The sequence below is a fragment of the Equus caballus genome, chromosome 23 (genome assembly GCF_041296265.1).
Source record: "Equus caballus isolate H_3958 breed thoroughbred chromosome 23, TB-T2T, whole genome shotgun sequence".
Taxonomy (NCBI): Eukaryota; Metazoa; Chordata; class Mammalia; order Perissodactyla; family Equidae; genus Equus; species Equus caballus.
In genome coordinates this window covers 19,307,190-19,332,088 of record NC_091706.1, presented here as the reverse complement: position 1 = coordinate 19,332,088, position 24,899 = coordinate 19,307,190, and the positions used below count along the sequence as shown (strand labels likewise).

Sequence of the window (24,899 nt, the reverse complement as noted above, 5' to 3'; positions counted from 1 at the left end):
CAATGTACAGTCATTCTCTCCATCCCGAAAATCCAGGTTAAATCATATGACTAATTCCAACCTTGACTCCTAATGAACGAAGATGGACAAGGGCATGTGAAGGGATTTCAATGCCTGCAGGACACACAGAGGGGGTGGGAACAATCTCGTCAGGAGGGTGAGGCAGAAGAATGGGAGCAAATCACTACTTTAATAAAGTATCTATTTTTGGTTTTTGTAGCTAATATGTTCCTACATCTTCATGCCGTTTTCCTTCATGATGGGCGTAGACTGGCAAGACAGTTTTATGGTTGCCAAACTCATAGGTTATAAGACATTCTTCACTGAATTTGTGGCCTATGAGCGCCTCTCAAAATTGGTGGATTTAAGGAAAGAGGCTGGACCCAAATTTGTGGATGGTGTGCAGCAATATATGTCGGTGAGTAAATATTTTGATTTTTCAGTGCCCTTCTTTATCACATACACATACTCATCAAATAGTTACTGGTGCCTCTGTGTGAGGCCAGGCGCTTAGGATAAATCAAAGAACAAAACAGACCCCAAAACCTGGAGCTCATAATAAACATAGAACCTCATAATTTTCAATTATATTGAATTAATCATTGTGTGTGTGTGTGTGTGTGTGTGTGTAGAAGCACAGCTAATCTTTACCACTGCAATCATTTACTGTTGAGCACCCCGGATCCAAAGCCAAAGTCATGTGAACTGGGACTGGAATCAATCCATCAACAATTATCTAGTGCCTTCTGTGTGCAATGCACTAGGAACTGAGGCCACAGCATTGAACAAGTGATGAGGTCTCTGCCCTCGTGGGGCTCAGAGTCTAATGATCAGGAAGCTCTCTCCCTTTCAGCTTAAGGAATTCGATGGACTCTGAGAAACTGCCTAAAGGCAACCTAATGCCCGAACATCCTAACAAAGTAGTGAGACACAATCGCTGCTCTCCACAAAGATGAGGGAAGAGAAACAGCGCAGGATCTGTGGGCTGAACCTTTGAGACAAGCACCCTAGAACTATGTCAGGACTTCAGGTCAATAGCCTGCAAGGAGATGCTCATGTCCCCTTGGCCTTGGATGGGATAAGGGAGCTCAGGTGAGGCTCTTCCTAGGGCCATATTTGCAGCTGAGTCTCCAACTTCTATTTTCCTAAAGAACAGAATTGGCACACAGGGAAACTCCCAGGGAAATGGTGAACATTTCTGACCGCCACCATTATTCCTGGAGACAATCCATTTGGAATTAATGTCCTAGGCACATATTGGGCTTTAAAAGGAAAGGGGAGGGAAAGCATGCTGCCCACGCTTCTACCTGAGACGGCCCACCTATGAACAGCCCCCTCTCTCCAGCCTCCCAAAAACCAAACATGCACATTTACTCCCACGTGTTACACAAAATAACAGCATACCCAAGGACAGTGCTGATTTGTATGTTCTAATCAGGGCATTTGCCCCATGCATCTGATGTGCACAGTGGCTCTGTAGGTCTCCTTTTTCTCAAGTGTTCATTCTTCAGCTGACCACACAACGGGGTTTGGCCGAATGTCCTCATTGTCTGGATGCCACCACAAAGCAGATTGCTTCCCTGCCAAAAGTAAACTGTAGGTTCAATTAAGTGAAATGTTTTTCATTCCCAACTGCTGGTTGCCAGGAGAAAGTAGTTTTGTTAACAAGCAAAGCAGGCTCACAGGTCTGGCAATGCTGAGCAGATTTGTGAGCAGGTTAGTAAGAGGAGAGAGACAGGCCAAGAGCTGATTTGGGTTGGGGGTGAGCCCGACCAGGGGCAGGTGCACAGAGGACATTTAGGAATATGAGCTCAATGGCTTCTGTCATTGATGGCTTACAATAGAAAAGCATTTTGTTTGTCCACATTTTTATTTCTAATCAACAAAATGGAGATGAGTCCCTGCAATTTCTGTTTATCAACCAAGATTTGGTGGGGGTGTCCCCGTAGTCTCCTGGAAAAGGTACCACATGACTGAAGTCTAAGATCTGGATCCATGAGGCAAAAACCCCGTGTTATCCATTAAATTATGCTCAATGCTGACTCCATCTGATGTAAGGGTCAGATTGTATATGTCACACTTTATTACTCCAATTTTCTCTTTCTCTCTTAGAGTTAAGATAATACGTTGCATGTTTGCTCATTTGTTTATATGTAATATATTTCATGGCACAGAAATCAAAATGTACAAAAACGTATAGAGAGAAAAGTGAGTCATCCTCCCTATTTCTCTGGCACTTAGCTCTTCTCCCTGTGCCATATTATGCTCACTATTCTTAGCCTTGCTGTTTACTCTTAACAACATAGCTCAAATGCCTTTCCGTATCAGTGCCTGAGACATCGTATTCTATGTACAAGCACACCATAATTTATTTTAGCCAGTCTCATGTTGATGAACACTCATTAATTTTTTTCTATTGGAAGTAGTGCTACAATGACTGTCCCTGTACATATGGCATCTTTGCTCATGTGCAGGAGAGCTGTAGGATGTACTATTAATCTCCTAGTGCAGTTCTTTCCATCACGTAGTCTTGCACGTTTATGGGCAAAGACAAAGTGGAATCATCCCAGCCTCCTTTTCCTCTTCTTATAAAACCCTACGTGGCCCCATCTGTGTGCCCCCCTCCGCAGATCCCCAGAAAGGAGAAAGAGGACTCTCAAGCACTTCATGCCCTCTCCCTCCCGATGGTCCCCTAAAAAGTTGCCTGTTTTTGAAGCCAATTGAACTAAATGAAAAGCACTAGACAGAGCAGGGGACGAGGATGAGCTTTTCCAGAAACAGTGGACTGCTCAGATGCTTGAAAGATTTTTTTTTTCCCTGCCTGCTATATGCATGCTGATTGAAAACATCAACAAAGGAGTTCTCAGAAACCATGAAAATACGAGGGCCCTTACCAACAAAAACTTACTATGACCACTTGAGTCTTGAATGACAGCTTTAAAAAATCCAGTTAATGAAAGAAAAAAAAGACACCACCAGTTTTGCATGTAGCATTGGCCTGGTTTATCTTTTGAGCCAAATCATAGATTTTTCAGGATTTGGGGGAAAATACTTATTGCCTCAGTTGTGAGGGTGCCTTTGCCAGATTGGCTGTGCCTCCGGTGAATAGTGAAGTGCCCTGGCTCTTCCAAGCCTCTGGAGTCAGTCCTTCACCCTGAGAAAGAACCATCTGGCCTGAGCAGCACCTCTTGCCTTCAGAATAGAGACGGAGGGCCGTGCTCACATTTGGACGAATTCACCTTCCATCCTCTCGAGGCCCTGTGAGAGGACAGTCTGTTTTCCTACTTCCAAGGGGTACCTCATGTTCCTATGGGCTGCTCAGAGCTGAGGAGCAAAGAAAGGCAAGCACAGCCAGATGGAAGGGACTCCTGTGATAGCTGTAGAATCCTTTCTACTGATAGCATTCCTTTTACATTACATCATTTTTACTGAAGTATAATTTACATAGAAAACAGCCCATTTTTGATGTACATGTGAGTTTTGACGAATGTGTCACCTGTGTAACCACGACCACAATCAAGATGTAGAACATTTCCATCTCACCTAGAAAATCTTCCTCAGGGCCAGTTGTTGTCAACAGCCCCTACCCCTACCCCAACCCAGTCCCAGGCGGCCACTGATCTTTCTTTCACGATAGATTACCTTTGCTTCTTCTAGAATTTCCTATGAATGGACTCACTTAGCATTCATGTTGTTGCATGTATTAGTTCTTTTCCTTTTTATTGCAGAGTAGTATTCTATTTTATGGTTATCCACAATTTGTTTATCCATTTGTCTGTTGAAGAACATTTGGGTTGTTTCCAGCTTGGGACTGTTGGGAATAAATATTCATGTACAGTCTTCTTGTGGGCATAGGTCTTTATTTCTCCTGGGAAAATTCATTAGGAGTGGGACTGCTGGGTCATGCATGCAGTGGATGTTGACTTGATAAGAAACTGTCAAGTATGTATGTATTTTGCAAACAGGCTGTCAGGTTACATTCTCACCAACAATGTATGAGAGTTCCAGTTGCTCCACATCCTCACCAACACTTAGTATTGTCCATGTTTTCAGCCATTTTATTGGATGTGTAGTGGGATCTCATTGTTTTAACCTGCATTTCCCTGGTGACTAATATTATTGAACATCTACTCACGTGCTTATTGGCTATTTGCGTGTCCTTTGTGAAATCTTTTTATTTGTTTATTAGGCACTTTTCTTATTATTGAGTTACAACAGTTCTTATTGCATTTTGAATAAGTCCTTTGTGAAATAAATATGAATATTTTCTGGGGCCAATTTTGTGTCTTCAGCAGCTGGTCCTGTGCCTGGCACGTTGTAGCAGGTGTCCAGGTCACATTGAAGATTAAAAGTTGTCATTGAGCAGAAAGTAGCATTTGTAAAGGCCAAGATTACCAATTCCAAGTCCTTTATAGAGTCTCTGAATCCACACAGCCCCTCCCTCTCCATCTAAATTCAAGGGAAAACAGAAAAAAGGGTCTAGGAAGCAACAGGTCTTTGACACCATGCACTTAGCACTTATTTTTCCCTATTGATTCTGTCATCGGAATAGAAAAACAGGTTAGGATGTCAGATTTACTAAGCTGGTCACACCATGTATGAATCTGTGTGTTTATGCTTATTTACAGATTCGTTCTGAGACAATCGCCACTTACGCTCTCTGTGGCTTTGGCAATGTCAGTTTCCTAGGATTAGCAATCAGCACTCTCAGTAAGTAAAAAGAATATTCTTCAACAACAAATGTGATGTGAACATGCTTCAGATCTCCATGTTGCTCTGTCACATTATTCATGTCAGGAAAAGAAGGCGCTGCAAGAGCAGTAATCCTTTGGGGTCTATTTGTTATCCCTGCTCTGCAATGCAGTTCCCTGTTAGACCCAAGCTAACATCGGGAAGAATCTGCCCAAATGCACAGGTGCCTCTCCAGCCAGGGGTGACACATGGCTTTCACTTCACGTGCCAATTCCAGTAGACTTATAACAGCCACGTGGAGAAGGATTCTGAGGTCCAGTGGAAGTTAAGAGGGAAAACGCTGTGATTAGTGAGTGATGCCTGCCATAGGCACAGATGTGGATGGCAGATGAGTTGCAGATGTTTGGGATCCTCCCTTGTGTTGCATTTGCCTTGCTGTGCCCTCAATATGCTGTGTGCACCCTTTGAATGAACCTTAGGACTTGTTGCTTCTGTGGAGAATGGAAGCCTCTGGGCCTTTCAGTGTGGACAATCTTCTTTTCCTCCCACACCAGAGGACTTCTCTGGACATGGAACTCATCACTAAGCTCTTGAATCATGAATTTCTGAGCTAAGTTTAAAAAAAAGAAAAGTCAGCTGCTCTGAGAATCTAGTCCCAGAATAGTTATCAGAGGTGGGGAATTTGGAATTCTAATCAATAAGCCTCAACATTAACCTCATATCTGCTTCCATGTTTCCAGCATCCATGGCTCCTTCCAGGAAGCGTGACATCGCCGCAGGGGCAGTGAGAGCTCTGATTGCAGGGAACATCGCCTGCTTCATGACCGCCTGCATCACAGGTACTTCTTCTGTTCTTTGTGTCCTGTGTCCCTGTGCCCACAGCTCTCAGGGGGGCGGTGCCTCTAACCTGCACATTCAGCATATGCTGTGCAGAGAGCTGAGAGGCAGAGCCGTGTTAAGCATGTCATGAAGTGAAATGTGTGGAGCATGGTGGCGTGGCTAAGAACAGAAAGAGACTTCAGTGACCTCGTGAATTAATAAAATCCATGGCACTCTGTTCCACTTCTAGGCATCCTCTCCAGCACTCCTGTAGACATCACCTGCCATCACATTTTCGAGAACACCTTTGCCTCTGGCTTATCTCAAAACACAACTGACGTGGTGTCGTGTTGCCAGAGCCTACTGAGCAGGTATTATATTCTTGATCATAACTTCTTTGTATCCATCATTAATTTAAAAATTAGACCTAAAGACCCCTTCTACTTATTTTTAAACTTCATAACTCTTACTTTATTTAAATATGAGAACCTCTGTGGCAATCTAACCACCTTTCATTTTGACGTTTCTCGGCTGAGACTAGGACCCATAGCCATCTAGTGTCACTCAAGCATTTCACAGGACCCCACTGTGTGTTGGGCACTTGGTGTGAATTAGCTCGCTCACACCTTGCAGATACAGTGTAAGTTAGGTACTGTTGCTTTTTTAAGCATTATATAAGATCAGGGCTTGGGGAGGCTATGTCACTGACCCAAGCAAAATGAGCTCAAGCACAGTCAAGACAGAAAGACCCAAGAAAATCTGGGTCTTTTTGCTCACAGAGCCCATTCCCTTAACTAGTACTGTAGTACTCTAGTACTAGTTACTAGGTGCTGCCTCCCTTTCAAGGGGATCAAGCAATTCAGGCTGTCCTGACAACACAGTGATGGTGATGGGCCATGGTGGATGAGGGGCTGCCAGTGCCGCATGCTGGCCACCCCCTCCCTGTACAGTTTCTATTTGCAAAATCAATACCCCTAGCCCATCTGCCCTTCTTAACATGCAAGGGTTTTATAAGGATTAGTTCTAGCTTTATTTGTTTATTCTGGAGTATATAGGGAGAGTCCTTGAGGCCAAGAGGGTTTGAGAGTCAAAACTATTTCACTAGGGCCTCTGTCCTTAACCCACGCTAGCCAGAATGTGAGGGGGGAAGTCAGCTCCCTGTCCTATGCTATTTTTAATATGTCATCTTCTGCTCATCTACTGTTTCCATCTTCTAAGGCTCAGGTAACTGTTTCATTCCACTTTCTACCAGCACTGTTGCCGTGGGTCCCGGGGAGGTCATCCCAGGAGGGTACCACAGCCTGTCTTCTTTGAAGAACTGCTGTGAATTGTTGAAGCCATCAACACTGAACTGCACTTGGATCCCTGACGAACTCTGAGCTCAGCTACTTCTCCAACAGAACTCCAAGTACAGATGCTGAACTTTCTGCTTCTGGGAGAAAAATAAATGCTATTGTCCACAGATTGGTACTTCCATCATGGAGTCAGCTTTAACTGGAAAGAAGAAACACAGGAGTGCACCCTTCAGATCTAGAGCATCTTCCTCCCCTCCTCAGCCCTGTCCCCGCTTGAGAACTACTATAGTGTCCCAAAGTGAGGTGTTGTCTCCAGTCCCGCAAGTGTCTTCTGACCTTAGAATTTCAGGACATTTAACCAGAATGCAGGTACAAATGACAGCTGACAACAACTGGGCTGTGACTCTGCCATACTCAGTGTGAGTCTCTGAGTAATCCAGAGTGACCCACTTTAAGAACATCTCAGGTGAGGTCTCTGCTTTCACCCTGGCTGAGCTGAAATAGCCTTAACGTTAATCTCAGGTGGAGGAGGACCAGTCACATATCACCCACTCATCACCTGCCCTGAGGAAGTCCCACAGAAATCAGGAGTCCTTCAGGAGAGCGCCTAGACCATTCCAAAGCTAGGTTTTAAATGCCGTTTGCTTAGGTTATACCAGTCACCTTAAGCTGAACTATGCTGCAGTAACAAATGATTCAAAAATCTTGGTGGTTTACAAGTTTATTTTTTATTCATAGTATGTGTTTATTGAAGCCTAATTTTGGCCATATTCCATGTTGTCTTCATTTCCAAGACCCAGGCTAAAGGAGCAGCCCCTATGTGGGGCATGTTGGTCTTATGGGAGAGGGAAAAGAAAAATGAGGACCACCTTATGGTTCTTAAAACTTCTGCTAGGAAGTGACACCCTTCACTTCCACTACATTACATTACCCAAGGATAGTCATGTGACAAGCGTGAGTCAACGTCCACAGATGATTTATACTGTCGTGGGGAGGGATAGAGAATATTTTGAAGAAATAATATGACATTCCACATGCGTACATAATATCCATGTCTGCCTTTGAGAAGTCAACCTGGTATACAGCATAACTGTAAGCCTATTCATGCGGGAATTTGGTTACGTTCCTGGTGACAAGACTGGAAAATGGTGCTACTCATTAGTCAAGAAGCCATGTAAGGACCACTTGAAGAAGAAAACTTTCCATTGCTACCTCCAGAAGAGCATCAGCATCAACTTGCTTAATGGGTATCAAAGAAGAACCTTAACGGGTTATGAGACTTAGTGTGTTTTGGAAGAAAGTTCCAGAAACAATGGTGGGATGCCCTTTAATGCTCATCATCAATGCCCTTAAAAGCATAAAGAGCATATTTTGTGAGAAAACACATACAGTAATGACTGGGTTAAAAGGTGATTCACACAAAAGAATGCATGTGAGAAAGGTTTTGGAAACTCTTAAGTAATTTATTTATATTTTTCACTTTTGTTCATGCACAACAGTAATTTTTTTAAATCCATGTGTAAATAGTTGATTTCTGTTTTGTGATGGTGGTGGTGGTAGTGAAGGAGGAAGCTAAGGCCCAAAGATTTAGCTAAATCTCGGAAGTACATTGTACTAGGATATTTCTACTTATTGATCATTTGTATCAAAGTTTTCTTGGAACTCAATGTGTTCTTTCAGTATTTAGACTTTGTTTTAGGAAAATATATTTACCTGTCTTTCCCTCTGTTCTCAGTGCTCTGGCGTCAGCCTTCATTAAAGCCTGTGGCAGAGTGTGTCAGGGATGCCAGTTATTCACATATTGGATCTCCTTTGTCTTTTATCATTGTTATTTTTCTAACTCTTTCTTTCTCATTTTAACTCTTTGCTTTTTTCTACTCTGTTTTATTCCTAAAACTCTCTTTCTGAGAAAATCTCTTTGCTGTTTCTAGTGGGCCTCTCTGGCCAATTAATTTTCAAATTCTGTCTGTTGCCATTACTGTTCCTTGGATGTTTGTAGCTCTGCTCTGAGCTCTTTGTTTCTTTTTTTTTCCCAAGGAAAACTTAATTACTGCCCCCCCCTTTTTTTTTTTACTATTTTCTTCTTTTTCATCAAAAAGTAATGTCCATTTTTAATAAAAAGTAACAATGTTTTACACACACACCTTTCTCCCTACCCTGTTCACCTCAGTTCTTTCTAGTACCACACACCCCTAGATTATTATTATTAATTAGCAGGTGCATCTTTCTCCAAACTTATGTAAGAATATGAGGAATTTGTTGTTTCTACACAAATAGAATGAGCCTCTTTATGTACCACCTTCAACTTTTTTTCACTTGGCATTACACTTTGGAATTCCTATAAGTCGTTATATATAGTTCTAGCTCTATCCTTCCCTTCCTCCTAGAGAGTGTGTGTGTGTGTGTGTGTGCGCGTGTGCAATTCTACATAAATGAGACAATATACAAGCTGGGGATGGAGGGAGATAGACATTTTATTGTCCTTCTACTTGCTTCCCTCTTCCTCTCTCCTGCCTCTGGCCCACCACACAGGTAACCCAGGTTAAATAACTTGATGTTTTTTAAAGTCATTGCACTTTTTTTCTTTACTTTTTGGTGTTCAGGTGGTATTTTACACACATGTCGATCTATTGTGGATTGGGATGGTAGTTTTACAATACAGATCTACCCCAATTCACAATGGTGTTACATCCTGATAAACCCCTTGTAAGTTTCAAATATCATGTCAAAAATGCATTTAATGCTCCTAACCTACAGAACATTATAACAGCCTAGCCTACCTTAAACATGCTCAGAACAATTACGTTAGCCTACAGTTAGGAAAAATCACCTAGCACAAGGCCTATTTTATAATAAAGTATTGAATATCTCGTGTAATTTGTTGAATACTGTACTGAAAGTGAGACAGAGTGGTTTATGCACACAGAACGGTTGTATGTGTATCGGTGGTTTATCCTCGTGATCGCAGGGCTGACTGGGAGCTGCAGCTGCCCAGCATCACAAGAGAGTGTCGTACCACATAGAGTATCACTTGCCTGGGAAAAGATTAAGATTCAAAGTACGGTTTCTACTGAATGCCTATCAGTTTCACACCATCATAAAGCCAAAAAATCACAATTCGAACCATCGTTCAGTTGGAGGGCACCATCTGTCCTGGGATTACTCACATTTCTGTGCAGTTTACTTTTCTTCTATAATAATACTGTGTGGATAGTCAAGTCTGCTGGCAAAACTTTCTTCTTTTCAAAGTCTTCATAACAGCCCATGTGGTGTATGTATATGTGTGAGCCGGTCCTTTGTGCACAAGGATCCACTTTGTTTCCAGTTTGTTTTTGTTTTTTGGCTACTTTGAACAGTTTGTCCATTTACTGTACATACTGCTGCTTTGATTTTATTTAGCAGTGCTGTCTGATCAAAATATGTTGCAAGTCGCATGCAATTTAAAATTTTCTAGTAGCCTCATTAAAAAGTACAAAGAAACTGGTAGAGTTAATTTTAACAGTATATTTAACTCAATATATCCAAGATATCATTTCAATAAGATATTTTACATTCTATTTATTAAGTCTATAAAACCTAACATATTTTATACAAAGCATGTGTTGAGACTAACTTTTCATTGGCAATACTTGATTTTTATTTAGATTTCATAAAATTTACAGTCGAAAAATAAATTTACATATCCCAGTTGTTCCAAACATACTTAAAAGTTTTCCACTGGAAACTTCCATTTCCAACTAAAATGAGTATCACTTTTAGGTTAAAATTTGGGGTCCTTAGTTCCATATATGAAATAGATCCATATTTCAAGTATTAGTGGCTACCATATTGGGCGGTGAAATTCTACAGCATGATTTCCTAGGTGAATTGATATCTGTGTAGATATTTCATATTAATACATGTTGTCAGATTGCTTCTTAGAAAAATATGTTGTCTTAATTTTCATCTGCTTCCTGGTATAACCTTTCTGATGTGTTTTATTCACGTACCTCTGTGTGTATGTCTGATATTTTTAATGCAAAATGATCACCTAAGTCCCATGCTGATTTCTTTTTTTAGTTTTGTCCATCCTTGAGCCGAGGATGGTGTTACTATTCCTGAGCCATATATGAAAAGATAGTAAGGGTAAGGACCAAGTGAGTGAGCTGGTGAACACGTTGGGCTTGTGGCCTCCAGAACCTTCTCAATCCCCTGTGAATGTTGTGAGTGGCTCTGGGCTGGCTAGAAGTTTCCCTCTTCCCAGTGAAACCACCTGATAGAGGTTTTTGGTGGTGGTGATGTCTTCACTCTTCTCTAGCAGACACAGAAGGTGGAGGGCTGTTTCCTCCCCCAAGTTCATCCTCCACCCATGTGCCATCATCTCCTAGGATGGCAAAGATGGAGTGTGTGTGTGTTTCCTGTGTGTTTGCTTGGTTGTTGTCTGAGGTCGTCAGGGCTGACAGCAGGTTGCTGTCCATCTATGCACCCCGACCTTGTTTAAAGGCAAGGTTGTGACATCTATTTTGAAGAATTCTGTAATGTGTCTAGTCTGCCCATGACATTTGAAGCCCCCAGCCTTCTCTCTGTGTCTATATTCACACTGGTACAGTTTCCACTAATCTGAAAACCCTTTTTCAAACATAGTATTATGGGTCTAGATGCAATGTTTTCCAAATTTCAATGAAGAAGGAAGTTTCTTTACTGCCTCTGTTCTCCTTGTTGTTCTCCACTGGTTTGCAAAAGGAGAAGGAGGCAGAAGTGGCGTTTCTCTCCCAAATCCAGAAACCATAGTTATACACAAATTCTCTGACCCTGTAGGGACTCTAAGTCTCAGCCAAGAATAGACTTGAGTCATGGGATGTGGAGAATTTTCTTTGATTTTTTTTCTATTGGTCAAATCAGCACATCCACACAGTTAGATCTCTGTGAGAAGGTCTCTGTAACTACACACATCACTAACATGCATTCATTTTGCAAATGCCTCCAACTAATTGCTCCTCTATTTCTGTAGTCTAACTAGGCTGGTAGGCCACTGTGAAGAGCTTAACACGTGCAGTGAGGGCGACATACAAATACAGAGTAATTCAGAATCAGGCACGCTCATGAGGAAGGTGCTGCAGGACAGTGTGCCGGGAAGGGGTAAACTACCCGAGTGCACCAGAGCAGGGGAAGGGAGGCAACCACGCACGTTCAAACAGGCAGGAGCGCAGGACTTAAGGAAGAAACACCTGGTACGGGGCACCAAGAGGAGCTAATGACCCATATGGTCCTGAGAGAAGCTACTTTTTGCCACTGTTACTTAATTAAAAAAATAAAAGTTAAAAAAAAAACAAACCTTGTTTTATGCTAGAGCAGGAAGAAAAGTACACATTTACCCATTCTTCTTCCGGCTCTAAAGACAGCAGGAGCTTATGATAATAATTATCCTTTCATTTACATTACAAATGCAGTGTGACTGCCCCCTGGATGTAGGGGGACTGCTTTCAATCCTGGTTGTTGGTGGGCTACTTGGCAATTTCATTTCAAGAGACTCTAGAAAGTAAACAGAGTCTGCACAAAGCCCTCTTACGCATTATGCCTTTTGCAAAATGCGAAGACAGTGACTGATTTTAGGTGATAACCAACTGCTTCACAATGAGAAACTAGGATAAGGAAAAAAACTGATGACTTACAAGCTATGTCAACATGGAGAATCAGCCTTACATCTTCCGTGCTCTGGGCATGCTTCTGGAATACTCATGAAATAAAAGGATGGCAGAAACCTAGGTCATTCAGAAATGCTTCAGCTCCTCTCAACACCCAGTCATGTAGAGCCACCAAACCCATGGCTAACAGCAGAGCTGGGGCAGAGTCCCTGGGTCTAATCGGAATCCCTTCAACTGCAGAGCGCCTGCCTCCTTCCGTAATTGTCCATATGTCTGTCTCACCACTAGACTACTAACTGCTATCTGTCTCCAGTACCTAGGATCTGGCATCTGGTGGACATTCGGTAAATGATTACTCCGTGAATGAATGAGTGAATATTGCAATCTGGCCAACCTTCACACAAGCAGGAACAGTTACTTAGTGCACTGTTAAAAACTTTTTAAAACTTTCATCTAAAATGCATACTCATAATAAAAATTGCAAATAATATGCAAGCAAATAATTGAGAATTTGGAAACTTCCTTGCTCATCAATCTCATTCCCCGTAGTTGGCCACTGTTAACACTTTGGTGTCACTACTAATTTTTCTGTACATCTTATAAACAACACAGTAAGCTACAACTATCAAGCTGGAGTGGATGAGTCTTTTTTCCAGCCCAATGTCTCAATCACTTCCTCCTTCCATTTCTTGGCAACCTCAGCCATGTGATTTTGCTTGTCTATAACATTAACTGTGTTATACAGTGATCAGCAAACACAGTTCAGGAGACTGGCCTTCCTGATCGTCTATGAAGCCAGCCTGCAGTTTAGTAGTGTTGTCTATATCAAAGCTAAATAGAATCTTTAAAAGCATCCCACATCCGACATAAATAGGTGTATTTTAAATAACCAGAATTTTATGCTTATATGGGCAATTGTCTCATAACATTTGGGAAAGCTCTTAACAGGAAACAGGAAACCACAAGCTGGTGGCTACTTCTGGCATGTGTGGAAGTATAACTCAGCAGCTAAGAGTCCAGCTCTGGAGCTGAACTGTTAATGTTCAAATTCTCGCCCTAAACACCAGCTCCATCACCTTAGATATTTAGGTAACCTCTCTGTGCCTCAGTCTCCCCATTTGTAAAATGCAAATAAACATATCTCCTCTCCTATATTTCTGTGAGAATTAAATAAGTTAAATCATGCAGAGCACTTAGAACGCCTCACAGAGAAAGGCTGTAATGTGTACTCTTCATTGAGGTAAAATTTATACACAGTAAATGCACAGATTTTAAGTATACAGCTTGATCAGTTTTGACAAATGTATACACCTATGTCACCATCACCCCAACCAAGATGCAGCACATTCCCATCATTTTAGGAAGTCCCCTGTGCCCTTTGCAGGCTATCTCACCCCCCGTCCTCCCACGTAAGCCTGATTGACTTTCTTTCCCCCAGAGATCAGTTCAGATAAATGGTTCGGAGAAAACTTTATAGAAATGGAGTCACACGTGCTCTTTTGTCTCACTATCTTCTCACTCAGTACAAAGTGTTTAAGTTTTATCCAGTAGGTCGTTCTGTTTATATTGCTGAGTATTATCCCATTGTATGAAGAAATCACCATTTATGAATCCATTCTACTCTTGAAGGACTTTTAGAGAGTGTTAGTTTTTGCAGAATGTTTGCCTTTGAAAGAAGCTTCTATTTGCCGCCATTGTTTGGGTGTTTCAGAATATTTTGACCTTTGGAAATGTAAACTGGAACGTGAAGAAGGCATGGTGCCCTCATGGGGGCTGCTACTTATCCCCCTTTCTCTCCCTCATCATCTAGCCAAGTCTCTTCACTTACATATTGTTCTTCACAGGGATTTTCAAGATCATTCATTGGCTTCAGGCCACAAACCTGAAGATCAGTGACACTGGAACCTCAAAGGGAACACCAGGGAAGCTGGAGCACCATGACACCGCTCTTGGTTGACTAGCACGTTGATAGGCTTGCTCCCAGATGCTGCAAAAGGGCCCTTCCTCATGCTATGTTCTGAGAAAATCACTTGGCTTTTCTAAGTCTCCAATAAATTAAGAGTTACATTAGCATTTGACCCCATGGCGCTATAGAGCAGGAATATGAATTTAAAAAATACAAGAAATATAAAAAATCTCTTTTTAATTTGAAAGCAGCATAGGAAAGCATGATGCGCATGCAAGGTGAGCTCTGATCATAACAGACTTGCAAGGTATAGAAGCATCTGTCCGCTGGGAACTTTGTTGCTTAGGAGCTACAATAAATTTAATCCCATTTACAGGAAAGGTTGTCCAGTTCTTAAAAGCACTTGTGTCTAGTAGCAGAGATCCTAATTTTCATCAGAGTTCACCCATCAAAATTCAACCTGCCCTTTCTGAGAGGGACATCTCAAACAATTGAAAGTAATTTGCTCTCTTTGATCATCCATTCATCTATGTCTAGCTGTGGAAAACACAGTATCCATAAAGTGAGGGTTTCTGCATCTACTTAAACCAAATAGAACTAAACAGAATGAAACAGTATGTTTTGGGGGATTCAGGAAAGTCCTCCTGTCACAGTCTGACTTGTTTTCATAACAATACAGTCCAAAATCCTCAGACAAGCACAATGTGGTCCCAGAGGCTGCAGCTGGACCCTCAAGAAAGTTTTCTTAAAAGCTACTGAAGGGCAGTGATGTCAGCAACATGGCGGAGTGAGCAGTTTTGTTTGTCTCTCCCCCTTCGAACTACAACTAATTGGACATTCATCGGTCAACAAATCATATCCACACAGCATCTCAGGATGCCTGAGAGACCCATGCTGCTATACATTGGAAGGTGGATGGGCTGCCCTCTGGGAGGAGGTGGAGATAGGTGAAAACTCTCCCACCCCTGGACAGCCTAGTACCTGCAAGTGACTTTCTACCAGCTCACACGCTCATAGCATCACCACGGCACCAAGGGTGGGCATGTGCATGCATCAGTTTAGCAACGGTGGAAACAGGTGACTACAGCCCTACTTAAGCCCCCCATAATTGCTCCTTAGCCCAGTGGGAAAATCCACAGTCTCACAGCATCCACAGGGAAAGCCTCTACTTGGCCTTAGTGGAGAGGCCCCACCCAGCATTCAGAATGCTGGGAGACCCTGGGGCAGTGGAACCCAAGAGTTGCAACAACCTGCCAGCTGCCTCTGACACACAAAGTCCTGCTGTGCCCCAGAGGGGACAAGCAAGACCCAGAGGGAACGTGGGAGTGGGGTAGTGGTAGGTTGGAGTCCCAGCAAGCCTGCACGGTGGTCCAGGGGGAAAATCCATGGTCACACAGCAGCCACAGGGAATGCCTCTACTCAGGCTTAGAGGAGAGGCCCCACCCAGCATTCAGAATGCGGGGATGCCCCGGGGCAGGTGGAGCTCTACCCGGTGCAGCAACCCCCCAGCCGCCTCTAACACACAAAATCCTGCTGGGGCCCAGAGGGGGCAAGGGAGAGCCAGTGACTAGGCGGTGGCAGGTTGGAGCACCAGTGAGCCTGCTCCATGGTCCAGGGGGAAAATCCACAGTCCCACAGTAGCCACAGGGAAAGCCTCTACTCAGCCTTAGCTGAGAGGCCCTGCCTGGCAATCACAAGGCTGGAAGGCCCTGGGGCAGAAGGAGCACAGCTGGGTGAGCTAACCACAGACTGCAGTGGATACACATAGCTCTGCTGTGGCCCATAGTGGACAAGTGAGATCTTGTGGGCCCTGACAGTGGCAGAACTGTGAGTCTAGGTGAACAGGCTCCTGGCCACTGTGAAAGCCCATAACACCACTGCAGACCCTAAGGATGGAGAGCATCTAGGTGGTCTGTGACAGTAGGCACCAGCAACCTGAGGCCTCCTTGCAATTGTCCCCACAGCTGATGAGAGACCCCACAGGGCCACTGTGACCACGAGGAGGGTCCCAGGTCCAGTCAGCAACAGCTGACAGGGATCCTGGTCAGTGCAGATAATACAGCTGCTCCACCCACACTCCAGTAGAAGCAAGTGGAATCAGTAACTAAACTCTATGTCTGTGCAGAGGCACAAATCCACACCATCAAGCAGTATTCAAAATATATTAAATCTCCAGAACAGAAGGAAAGTGACAAGTACCCAGAAAAAATTCCCAAAGACACTGAAATCTATAACCTAAATGACAATCAATTCAAGATAGCCATCATTAAAAAACTCAATGAGTTAAAAGAGAATACAGACAGACAACTCAAAAGAGTTCAGGAGCTATGTCACAAAACAGCTTGATACTACAAAGAAGAACCAATCAGAAATGTAGGAGATGAAGAACACAATAGAGGAGATTAAGAAAAATCTGGACTCTCTGAACAGTAGGCTCAATAATATAGAAGATAGAACTAGGAATTTGGTGGATAGGAATGTAGAAATGCTGCAGATAGAGGAGGAGAGAGAACTAAGACTAAAAAGAAGTGAAGAAATTCTCCAAAAAATATCTGACTCAATTAGGAAATGCAACATAAGGATTATAGGTACCCCAGAGGGAGAAGAGAAGCAGAAGGGGGCAGAAAGCCCGTTCAAAGAAATAATGGCTGAGAACTTCCCAAGCCTGGGGAGAGAGATGGAACTCCATGTGATAGAAGCTAATAGATCTCCAAACTTTATCAATGTAAAAAGACCAACCCCAAGGCATATAGTAGTGAAGCTTGCAAAAGTCAATGACAAAGAGAAAATACTAAAGGCAGCAAGGCAGAAGAAAGTAACCTACAAAGGAACCCCATGAGGATGTCAGCATATTTCTCAGCAGATACCTTACAGGCTAGAAGAGGTGAAATGATATATTCAAAACTCTCAAGGACAAAAACTTGCAGCCAAGAATATTCTATCCAGCAAAAATAACCTTCAAATATGATGTAGAAATAAAAACTTTCCTAGATAAACAAAAGTTAGGGGAGTTCATTGCCATCAGACCTCCCCTAAAAGAAATGCTCAAGAAGACCCTCATGCCTGAAAAATCAAAAGAAGGAAAGGGGTTACAAAACCAAGAGGATGAATGTGGAATGTTTGGCCCATAAATTTCACCAATTATGATGAAGAGAAGGAGAATACTGCCTACTTCACTCTTGTGCAAAGAAATGCAGGTACCCAGAGGGTTAAAGATAATGACACTTCAAGGAATAGCCTCTCCATTACCCTCTGAAGTAAAGACTTCTCCACATGCAGAAAGTGATGTTCTCAATGATTTTCATAATGGGTTTGAGACAATCTTAGTGAATTTTTCACTAAGCCAGTTTGAAAGGGAATCTCTGGGCTGTCATTCCCCTGAAACTGGCCTGCGGAGGCGAAATGTCAGATGAGACCAGACTTGAACTCCAGTTTAGCCGCTTGTCTCTGAGCCTCTGTTTCCTTCTCATCAGAAGAGGGATAATCATGCCTCCTTCTCCTTTTGACAAGTAACGAGATGGTACCATCACAACAGTGGCCAGCACTGCGCCTGTGACATAATGTGTGTTCTAAACGTTAGCTACTCTCATTGTTATCATCACTACATTCTTTGTTGTAATCATTAAAGATGATGGCTATGATTGGCTGAGGACAAATAAAAGGAGGGTAATAAACACCAGAATTGGAAGGAAAGAAAGAGGGAAATAGCAATAAGAATATTAAAACCAAAGCTATCCAAAAAAATGAGACGTATTGGTGGAGGGACAGAGGGACACACAGATGGACAGCATGTGATAAAGTAGATAAAATAAAATGTTGACAGTAGAATCTAAGCAGTGTGTTTCTTTCAGGTATATTTGAAAAATTTTTCATAGTAAAATTTTGGGAAAAATTGAAGGCTACCAGCTCTCTCTCCTTCTAATCCTCATTTTACCATAACCCCCATAAACCCTCAAAGATGAAGGAGGATGGATTTTCCTGTCTTGACATTTCTGTAGAGTGAAGAACTTGTAACTCCCCTCCAGGCCTAAATATCAAGCTGTCTTTGTGACTGGGATTCACTCCCCTCCCTTCAGATCCGTGCTTCTTATTTCCTGCTGGTCCAGCTGAAAGCTCCAACTGACACACATGTGCCACCAACATCACTCATGTCCCAGGAGCCCCCGCTCATCCTCTTTCTCTCAGGCCCCAACTCCCAGGGTCCAAACAGCTTCCCACCCAAAAAAACGCAGAGAGAGAAGTCGGGGCCTGGGACTGAACCCTGTTTCCAGGCACTTGGAATATGGAAGACAACCACAGCTTCTCCTGTCGCTATGACACAGGTGACCCTGTAGAGGGGCCAGCCTGCACACTGACAGATGGGGACAGTGTGAGCTGGTTGTCATGGTGAGCGGGGACCTAAGGGTGGTTTTTCCAGGCCCCTGGTGCCTGGTGGGTCAGGTGCTCTGAGCTGCCAGAGAGCTAAAAGGCCTCCTCAAATCGTTAACATTTAGGCAGGAAGGCAGCTGTGCGCTATTGGTCAGAGGTCCTGCTCCACAAAAGAGAGTGTTGGACACTCCGAAACCTGGAAAATTAAGTATTTAAAGCAAACTCTGTAGGTTTTTTGAAATGACTTGTTCATGTTCTTTTTCAAAAGAAAGTTTAACTCCATTTTGAAATGTTTATCTTTGGGCAATCAGCATCCTCTAGTCCAGTATGTGTCAAAATGCGGTTCCCTGAGCTAGGGAAGCAGAATCTAGGGGGTGGAGCCCAGGTCACTGCAGTTTTAACCACCTCCCTAAGGTCCTGGGCAAACTGAAGTTTGAAAGTACAGCTCTAGTGGAGCTATAGAACTATAAAGTCTCCTGACAAACCGTTTTAGCCAGTACCTCCCAGCCTTCTCACTATTCTGGGTCTTTTAGTCACATCCTTCCATCCTGTGGCACCTCAAGAGCTGCATTCTTTGAGAGAGATTTGTCTACCAAGCAAATTGCCTTCATTGAATAATAATGATTTTCCCCTTTTTATCAAAAATTTATGTAATCCCCAACTGATTGGCAGAGAGAAGCAGTGTTAAGATGTTGCATTGATAGAAAATTCACTTCAAATCAAGGAAAGTGGATCCGCCCACACAGCCTCCACCCCGGTGAGTGTATGTTGCTCCTCAGGCTTCAGAGATGCAGAGCTCGAGCTCAGCAGGACCACCTCTGAGCATCCCAAGGTGGGAACGGTTAAGGCCTCCGTGGCCTCAGAGCCCGTTCTGAGATTTGGACTCGTGTTAGACAGAAACAATAACAAGAGCCATCCTCCTTCGAAGAATATAAACTTATTTATTCCTTCATTTACTTATAATAGCCCCTCCCCCAGTATGGACAGAATTTAAAATAGTTCACAAAGATTCATGAAATAAGCAAAATTACAAATAGATGTACCACAGCCTGCTACTTGTTTTTCAATGGCCCATCTCCTCTTCCTCTACAGTATTAAGACTCCTCATTTTTAGCTAAAATACATAGCTACCCACATTTCTGAGCCATGCTTATAGCTAGGTATAGACATGTGACTAAGGCCTGGTCAATGGGATGTAAATGGAAGTTGTGTGTGCAACTTCTAAGAAGTAATTTTCAAAGGGAGGCTTGAGTGTGTCCCTCTTTTCTCCCATTCTCCTTCCTGCTGACTGGATACAGACATGATGGGGAGAGCTCAAGCAGCCATCTTGTACCATGAGTTGAAAGCTGTGTGTTGAGGATGGCAGAACAGCACATTAGAAGTCTGGGTTCCTGATGGCCATGGAGCTGCCATCCCAAGCTGGGACCACCTACCTAGAATTTTACCTGAGAGAAAATGAAGCCTCTATCTTATTTAAGCCACTGGTATTTTGGGTTTTCCACTCCTCATAGCCAAACCTAATCCCTACTACTAACACAAGTGAGGAAAAAAAGATAGAAACATACAGAGTCAGAAATAAATTTAACACAAAAATATATACCACAAAGTCATACATTTGCTATGAATAAGTCGCAAATTTTGCTTCAAGCATTCTAGTGGTTAATGCTACAGTAAAAATTTAAGGACACAATTCTCATTGTCATAAAGTTTATTTTCTTAATTGCCCAGGAGAAACACAACTGTTCCTGATGCTAAGAACAAATTAATTTATCCTGAGTCTTCATAAAGAGGACATCCATGATGTAATGTAATTTAAAACAAATGCAACAAATTCTTACAGTACAATGTATTTCATGATGTTCTTCAGTATAGGCCAGGAAAATGGGAGTGTCCATAATCTGAAATTGCCCTGCCTACCAGTGTAACGTACAGTCGTGAGCTGCATAACCACGTTTAGGTCGACAACAAACCTCATATACAATGGTGATCCCATAAGATTTTAATGCAGCTGAAAACTTCCTATCACCTAGTGACATCATAGCTGTCATAACATCATGGTGCAACACATTACTCACGTGTTTGTGGTGACGCTGGTGTAAACAAATTACCACACTGGCAGTCATATAAAAATACAGTGCATACAATTACAGTCATGCACTGCACAACATTTCAGTCAACGATGGACCATATGTACAGTGTTAGCTCCATAATATTAGTACTATATGGCTGAGGTGTGTAGTAAGCTGTACCATCTAGGTTTGTGTAAGTACACTCTATGACATTCTCATGACAACAAAATCACCTAACGACACATTTCTCAGAACATATCCCCGTCGTTAAGTGATCCATGGCTGTGGTCCACTAGATTGACTGCTTCCTTTCCCATCCTCAGACACACTAGCTAGGCAGGACTTAGAGAGGCAAAAGGTTCAAGAATAAGAAGGTAGTTTAAAAAGCCAAATTGTTATACACTGAACCATATCCAAGTTGTCTACCACCAGCACCAACACCATCCACGAGAAATTAGCTGAATTCACCCATTCTCCCTTTCACCAGCCCATTCAACCTTTCTTTTTGTGACTTGTTTTCTCCTTCAATACATCCTTGAAGTTATCTGAATTTAAATTTTGTAAGTTATTTCAAACCTATTAAAGCTGTGTGTGTGTGTTGTGTGTATGTGTACATACTGGGGGAGGAATTCAATGTGTGATTTTTCCTATTCTAGTCCCTACGTATCTCCGAATATACAATACAGGTAGACAGCGAATAAAATTCAACTATGTATGGCCATCATTTACCTATAAAACACAGGGAACAAAAATGTAAATATTGAACCTATGGGTCATGTGTCCCAACTGTGAACACCAAGTGGTGAATGTCAGGGATTTATACGTCACAGAGGAAATCACAGTGGTTTCCAGCACAGCATTCCTGTGCTGGGGCAGCAAGGCCAGCACCCCTGAAGCCACAGGATACTTTTTCAGAATCCCTAGTGAGATGCTTACAGATAGATCCCCATGTCTGTGCCATTGATTCTACGGCGTTTCAGCAGGCCTCCAAAGACCTGCCAGTCAAACCCGTGTCTCTTTCTGGATTTACCTTGTTGAAGGAACAATTTGTGAGCTCCATGCATGGAAATGGGTGGTGAGTATGCAAAACCTAGGCCAGAGGATTACATATTTGCATCCCACATGGTCCCTTATACGTTACAGCTAGGTTTTATTAAAGTATACTTCTGTAAAACCCAATATTGGCTTTGACAAAAGAAGGATACGTTGTTTTTTGTTTGGCTGGGTTTTATCCCAGGCATTCCTTATTTTCATGATTAAAATACTGCACTTACATTGTGAGATATAGATGAGGATATGCCTTCGGGAGACCCAGTCCTTCCAAGTGACTCAAATCTCACGACACTGGACACAAAATGAAGTCCTCTTTATCCCTCAGAGAGAATCACTGAACACCTTTTCTTCTCCCTTTAATTTAAATTAAATTTAACTAACTACACACCAAAGTCTCAAAACTTTATCACCCTGATCTAGTTGTTGTCCCCCAATGGTCCAAAGCCACCTTTTCATTTATATATGGAATTCACAAATTCCATATATATGCACAAATAGGATCTCTAATTAGGATCAGCTGCATTTGAAACTGTGCAGCAAATGGGAAAATGAGAAGATTAGAGAGCATCATTAATTAACAACTGAAAATAACCCTTAAATCAATCTGGATATGTCTCTCCAAGAAGTTGCTCTTCTCTTCCATTTAGGAAATAGAAAATTTTGGCCTGCCATTGGCAATAATCTCAACAGCATGCATAATGATAGCCACAATGGTAATTTAAAAGAATGTCAACCACTCCACTCATAGGTGGAATTTAGTATATTGATATGGAGATCTGATCGGTGGTTACCAGGGAAAAGGGGGGGTGGGGGGAGGGCACAGAGGGGGAAGTGGTGTACCCACAACATGACTAACAAAAATGTACAACTGAAATCTCACAAGGTTGTAATCTATCATAACATTAATAAAAAAAAAAAAAAAAAAAGAATGTCAACCAACATCTGAGTAGGATCTTTTTCATTATCAATTCTTCCAGTTGCATTATCTTCTCCTTTGATCTTGCATCTGCTTTGTGTGCAGTACAGGAGGTGTTTTTACTTCATTTCACAGACACAGGGCAGAGGGGTTACCGGGGAAGTCAAGTTACTTAGTTTGGGTCTCAGTTCTACCATGTATCACCTGAGTGACCTTGGACTAATTACTTAATGTCTCTGAACTTCAGGAAATCTATAAAATGAGGATAAAAATAGTACCTACCACATCCGGATGCAGTGGTAAGCGGTGACAGACATGTGGTAACCCAGGTAAAATGCTGTAGCAGTTAGTTGAGGACAGAGGGGTGAGTCGATCTTCCCAAGGATGAACAGTTTAATCTGCAGACCCAGGAAGAACCTGGGCCTTACCTGAGGCAAGAATTGATTTAGGAGCAGAACCAAGATCGGACATTCCCAGCACTTAACCTTTCCCATTTCTGCCAGCCCCTCTGCAGGAGAGCGCTCTGAAAGAATGAGAGGATTACTGACTCTCCTTTGTGGCTGGGGTGCAACAGAAACATTTGATGATCAATAGAAGACTCTATAAATAATGAACAGAACCCACAGAACTGTGCTTGGACTCCTGAAGCCTGGAAATGCCTGCCACATATTGCGTCTCCGCCAAGACTCAGCCTAGGGTGGCCTGTGCATCTAGGGACAATGCACAATGCTGAAGCCCAAACTGGCCACAAAGGTGCAGGAGGTCCCCAGCAAGGATGCTCAAGCCCAAACCTCATGCTGGAGCAAATCAGGCTGGGGTGCTGATGACGTCTGATGCCCAAGACCAACTGAAACATTCCAACCAACATCAACCCTAAACCTCAGTTAGTGCCCAAAGTTCTGCAGATGCCATTTCTCTGCCTAAAGCTCTCTGTCTTTTATTCAAGACAGGGAAATGGGCACCTCCTCAATCTTCACACACAAAAAGCAACTGCAAGGTGATCACAAACTTATTCCAACACAAATGACTACTTCTGTTTGCATGAATCCCAATTTCAAATGTATAAAGGAATTGAGAAACTTTGGGGAGCAACACTCCAGAATCCCCTGAACCCTCTTATTACAATTTTTTCTTATAAAAATAAAAATATCTTTAAAAAAGGTGAAATCTAAATTATTTCTATATAACTCAATTATGATCAACATTTTAAAACCTCGATTTTCCTACCAACCTAAGTGTTTCTGAGCTATCTTCTCTCTTTCACTCTCTACAAAAGTGAATGTTTAAGGATTATAGAGTAATCTAAATAATTGCCTAATGATATAAAGGGTTTTCCATGGACATATATTGTTTTAGGGTCAATGGTAATGGGAGATCAGCTACTTTCATGCCCTCATTTTCCCGAAGAAGAAATTAGTATTGCCAGGAGTTAATGAACTTGCCCAGGGTAACACGGAGAATCAGTTCAGAACTGAGACCCGAACTTTTGTTATCTGACTTTCAGGATAATTTGGACTAATTTTGATGTTTTATTCACTGTCCAGAAAGTCATGATTTTCCCCTACCCTATTGAATAGTAAACCCACTAACTAGGAGAGAAATACCAGTCCAGTACCGTGCCGTGTGACTCCAGCAGCTCTGCTGGCTCTGCGTGAGAGATTCAGTAGTAGTTAGGACAAAAACTGCCTGAGAAGGACTGTGATTACTAAAAGTAAAGCCCAGAAATAAAAAATAAAAACCATAACAGATGATCCAGGAGAAGTCTCTACAAAACCTGGAAAAGAACCTGGCAGGTCACAGCTGCTCAGCTTGGATAAGAGACTGAATAAGACTCAGGCACAAGAACAACATACCTCTCCCGGGACTTTGGAGACCCTGAGGGCCATTTCACAAGGTGTGACTGTCACGTAAGGTGACTGATTTTAAAGGAGACACAACCAGAGCTCACATATCCCAGTGAGCCCCGTGTGCTGCAAAGCAGCCACTTCGGGAAGTTGCCTGTTCGTCCGAGATGCTGCAGCAGCTCCACCGTTCACTCTTCTCCAGGACTAGCCTTCAGAGCTTCAGCATGTTCTGCCAAATATCGACCATGAGTGTAGATCTTGGTCACTTGATGGTAGAATTTTTTCTGGAAAGCCTCCAGCATCAACCCTCAGC

The 24,899-nt window shown here is 42.6% G+C and overlaps 1 protein-coding gene across 3 annotated transcripts in view; it reads left to right on the top strand.

The window, feature by feature from the left end:
• LOC111772074 (solute carrier family 28 member 3-like) overlaps nucleotides 1-9,683 on the top strand; it is a 42,481-nt gene extending 32,798 nt beyond the window's left edge. For all 3 annotated transcript variants that reach the window (XM_023635011.2, XM_023635013.2, XM_023635012.2), the window contains 5 exons: nucleotides 221-418; nucleotides 4,629-4,710; nucleotides 5,433-5,531; nucleotides 5,762-5,882; nucleotides 6,764-9,683. In XM_023635011.2, coding sequence (XP_023490779.2) covers nucleotides 221-418; nucleotides 4,629-4,710; nucleotides 5,433-5,531; nucleotides 5,762-5,882; nucleotides 6,764-6,890 — 627 coding nt within the window. In that variant the 3' untranslated portion in view covers nucleotides 6,891-9,683. The remainder of the gene's footprint in view (nucleotides 1-220; nucleotides 419-4,628; nucleotides 4,711-5,432; nucleotides 5,532-5,761; nucleotides 5,883-6,763) is intronic.
• The last annotated feature ends 15,216 nt before the right edge of the window (nucleotides 9,684-24,899 follow it).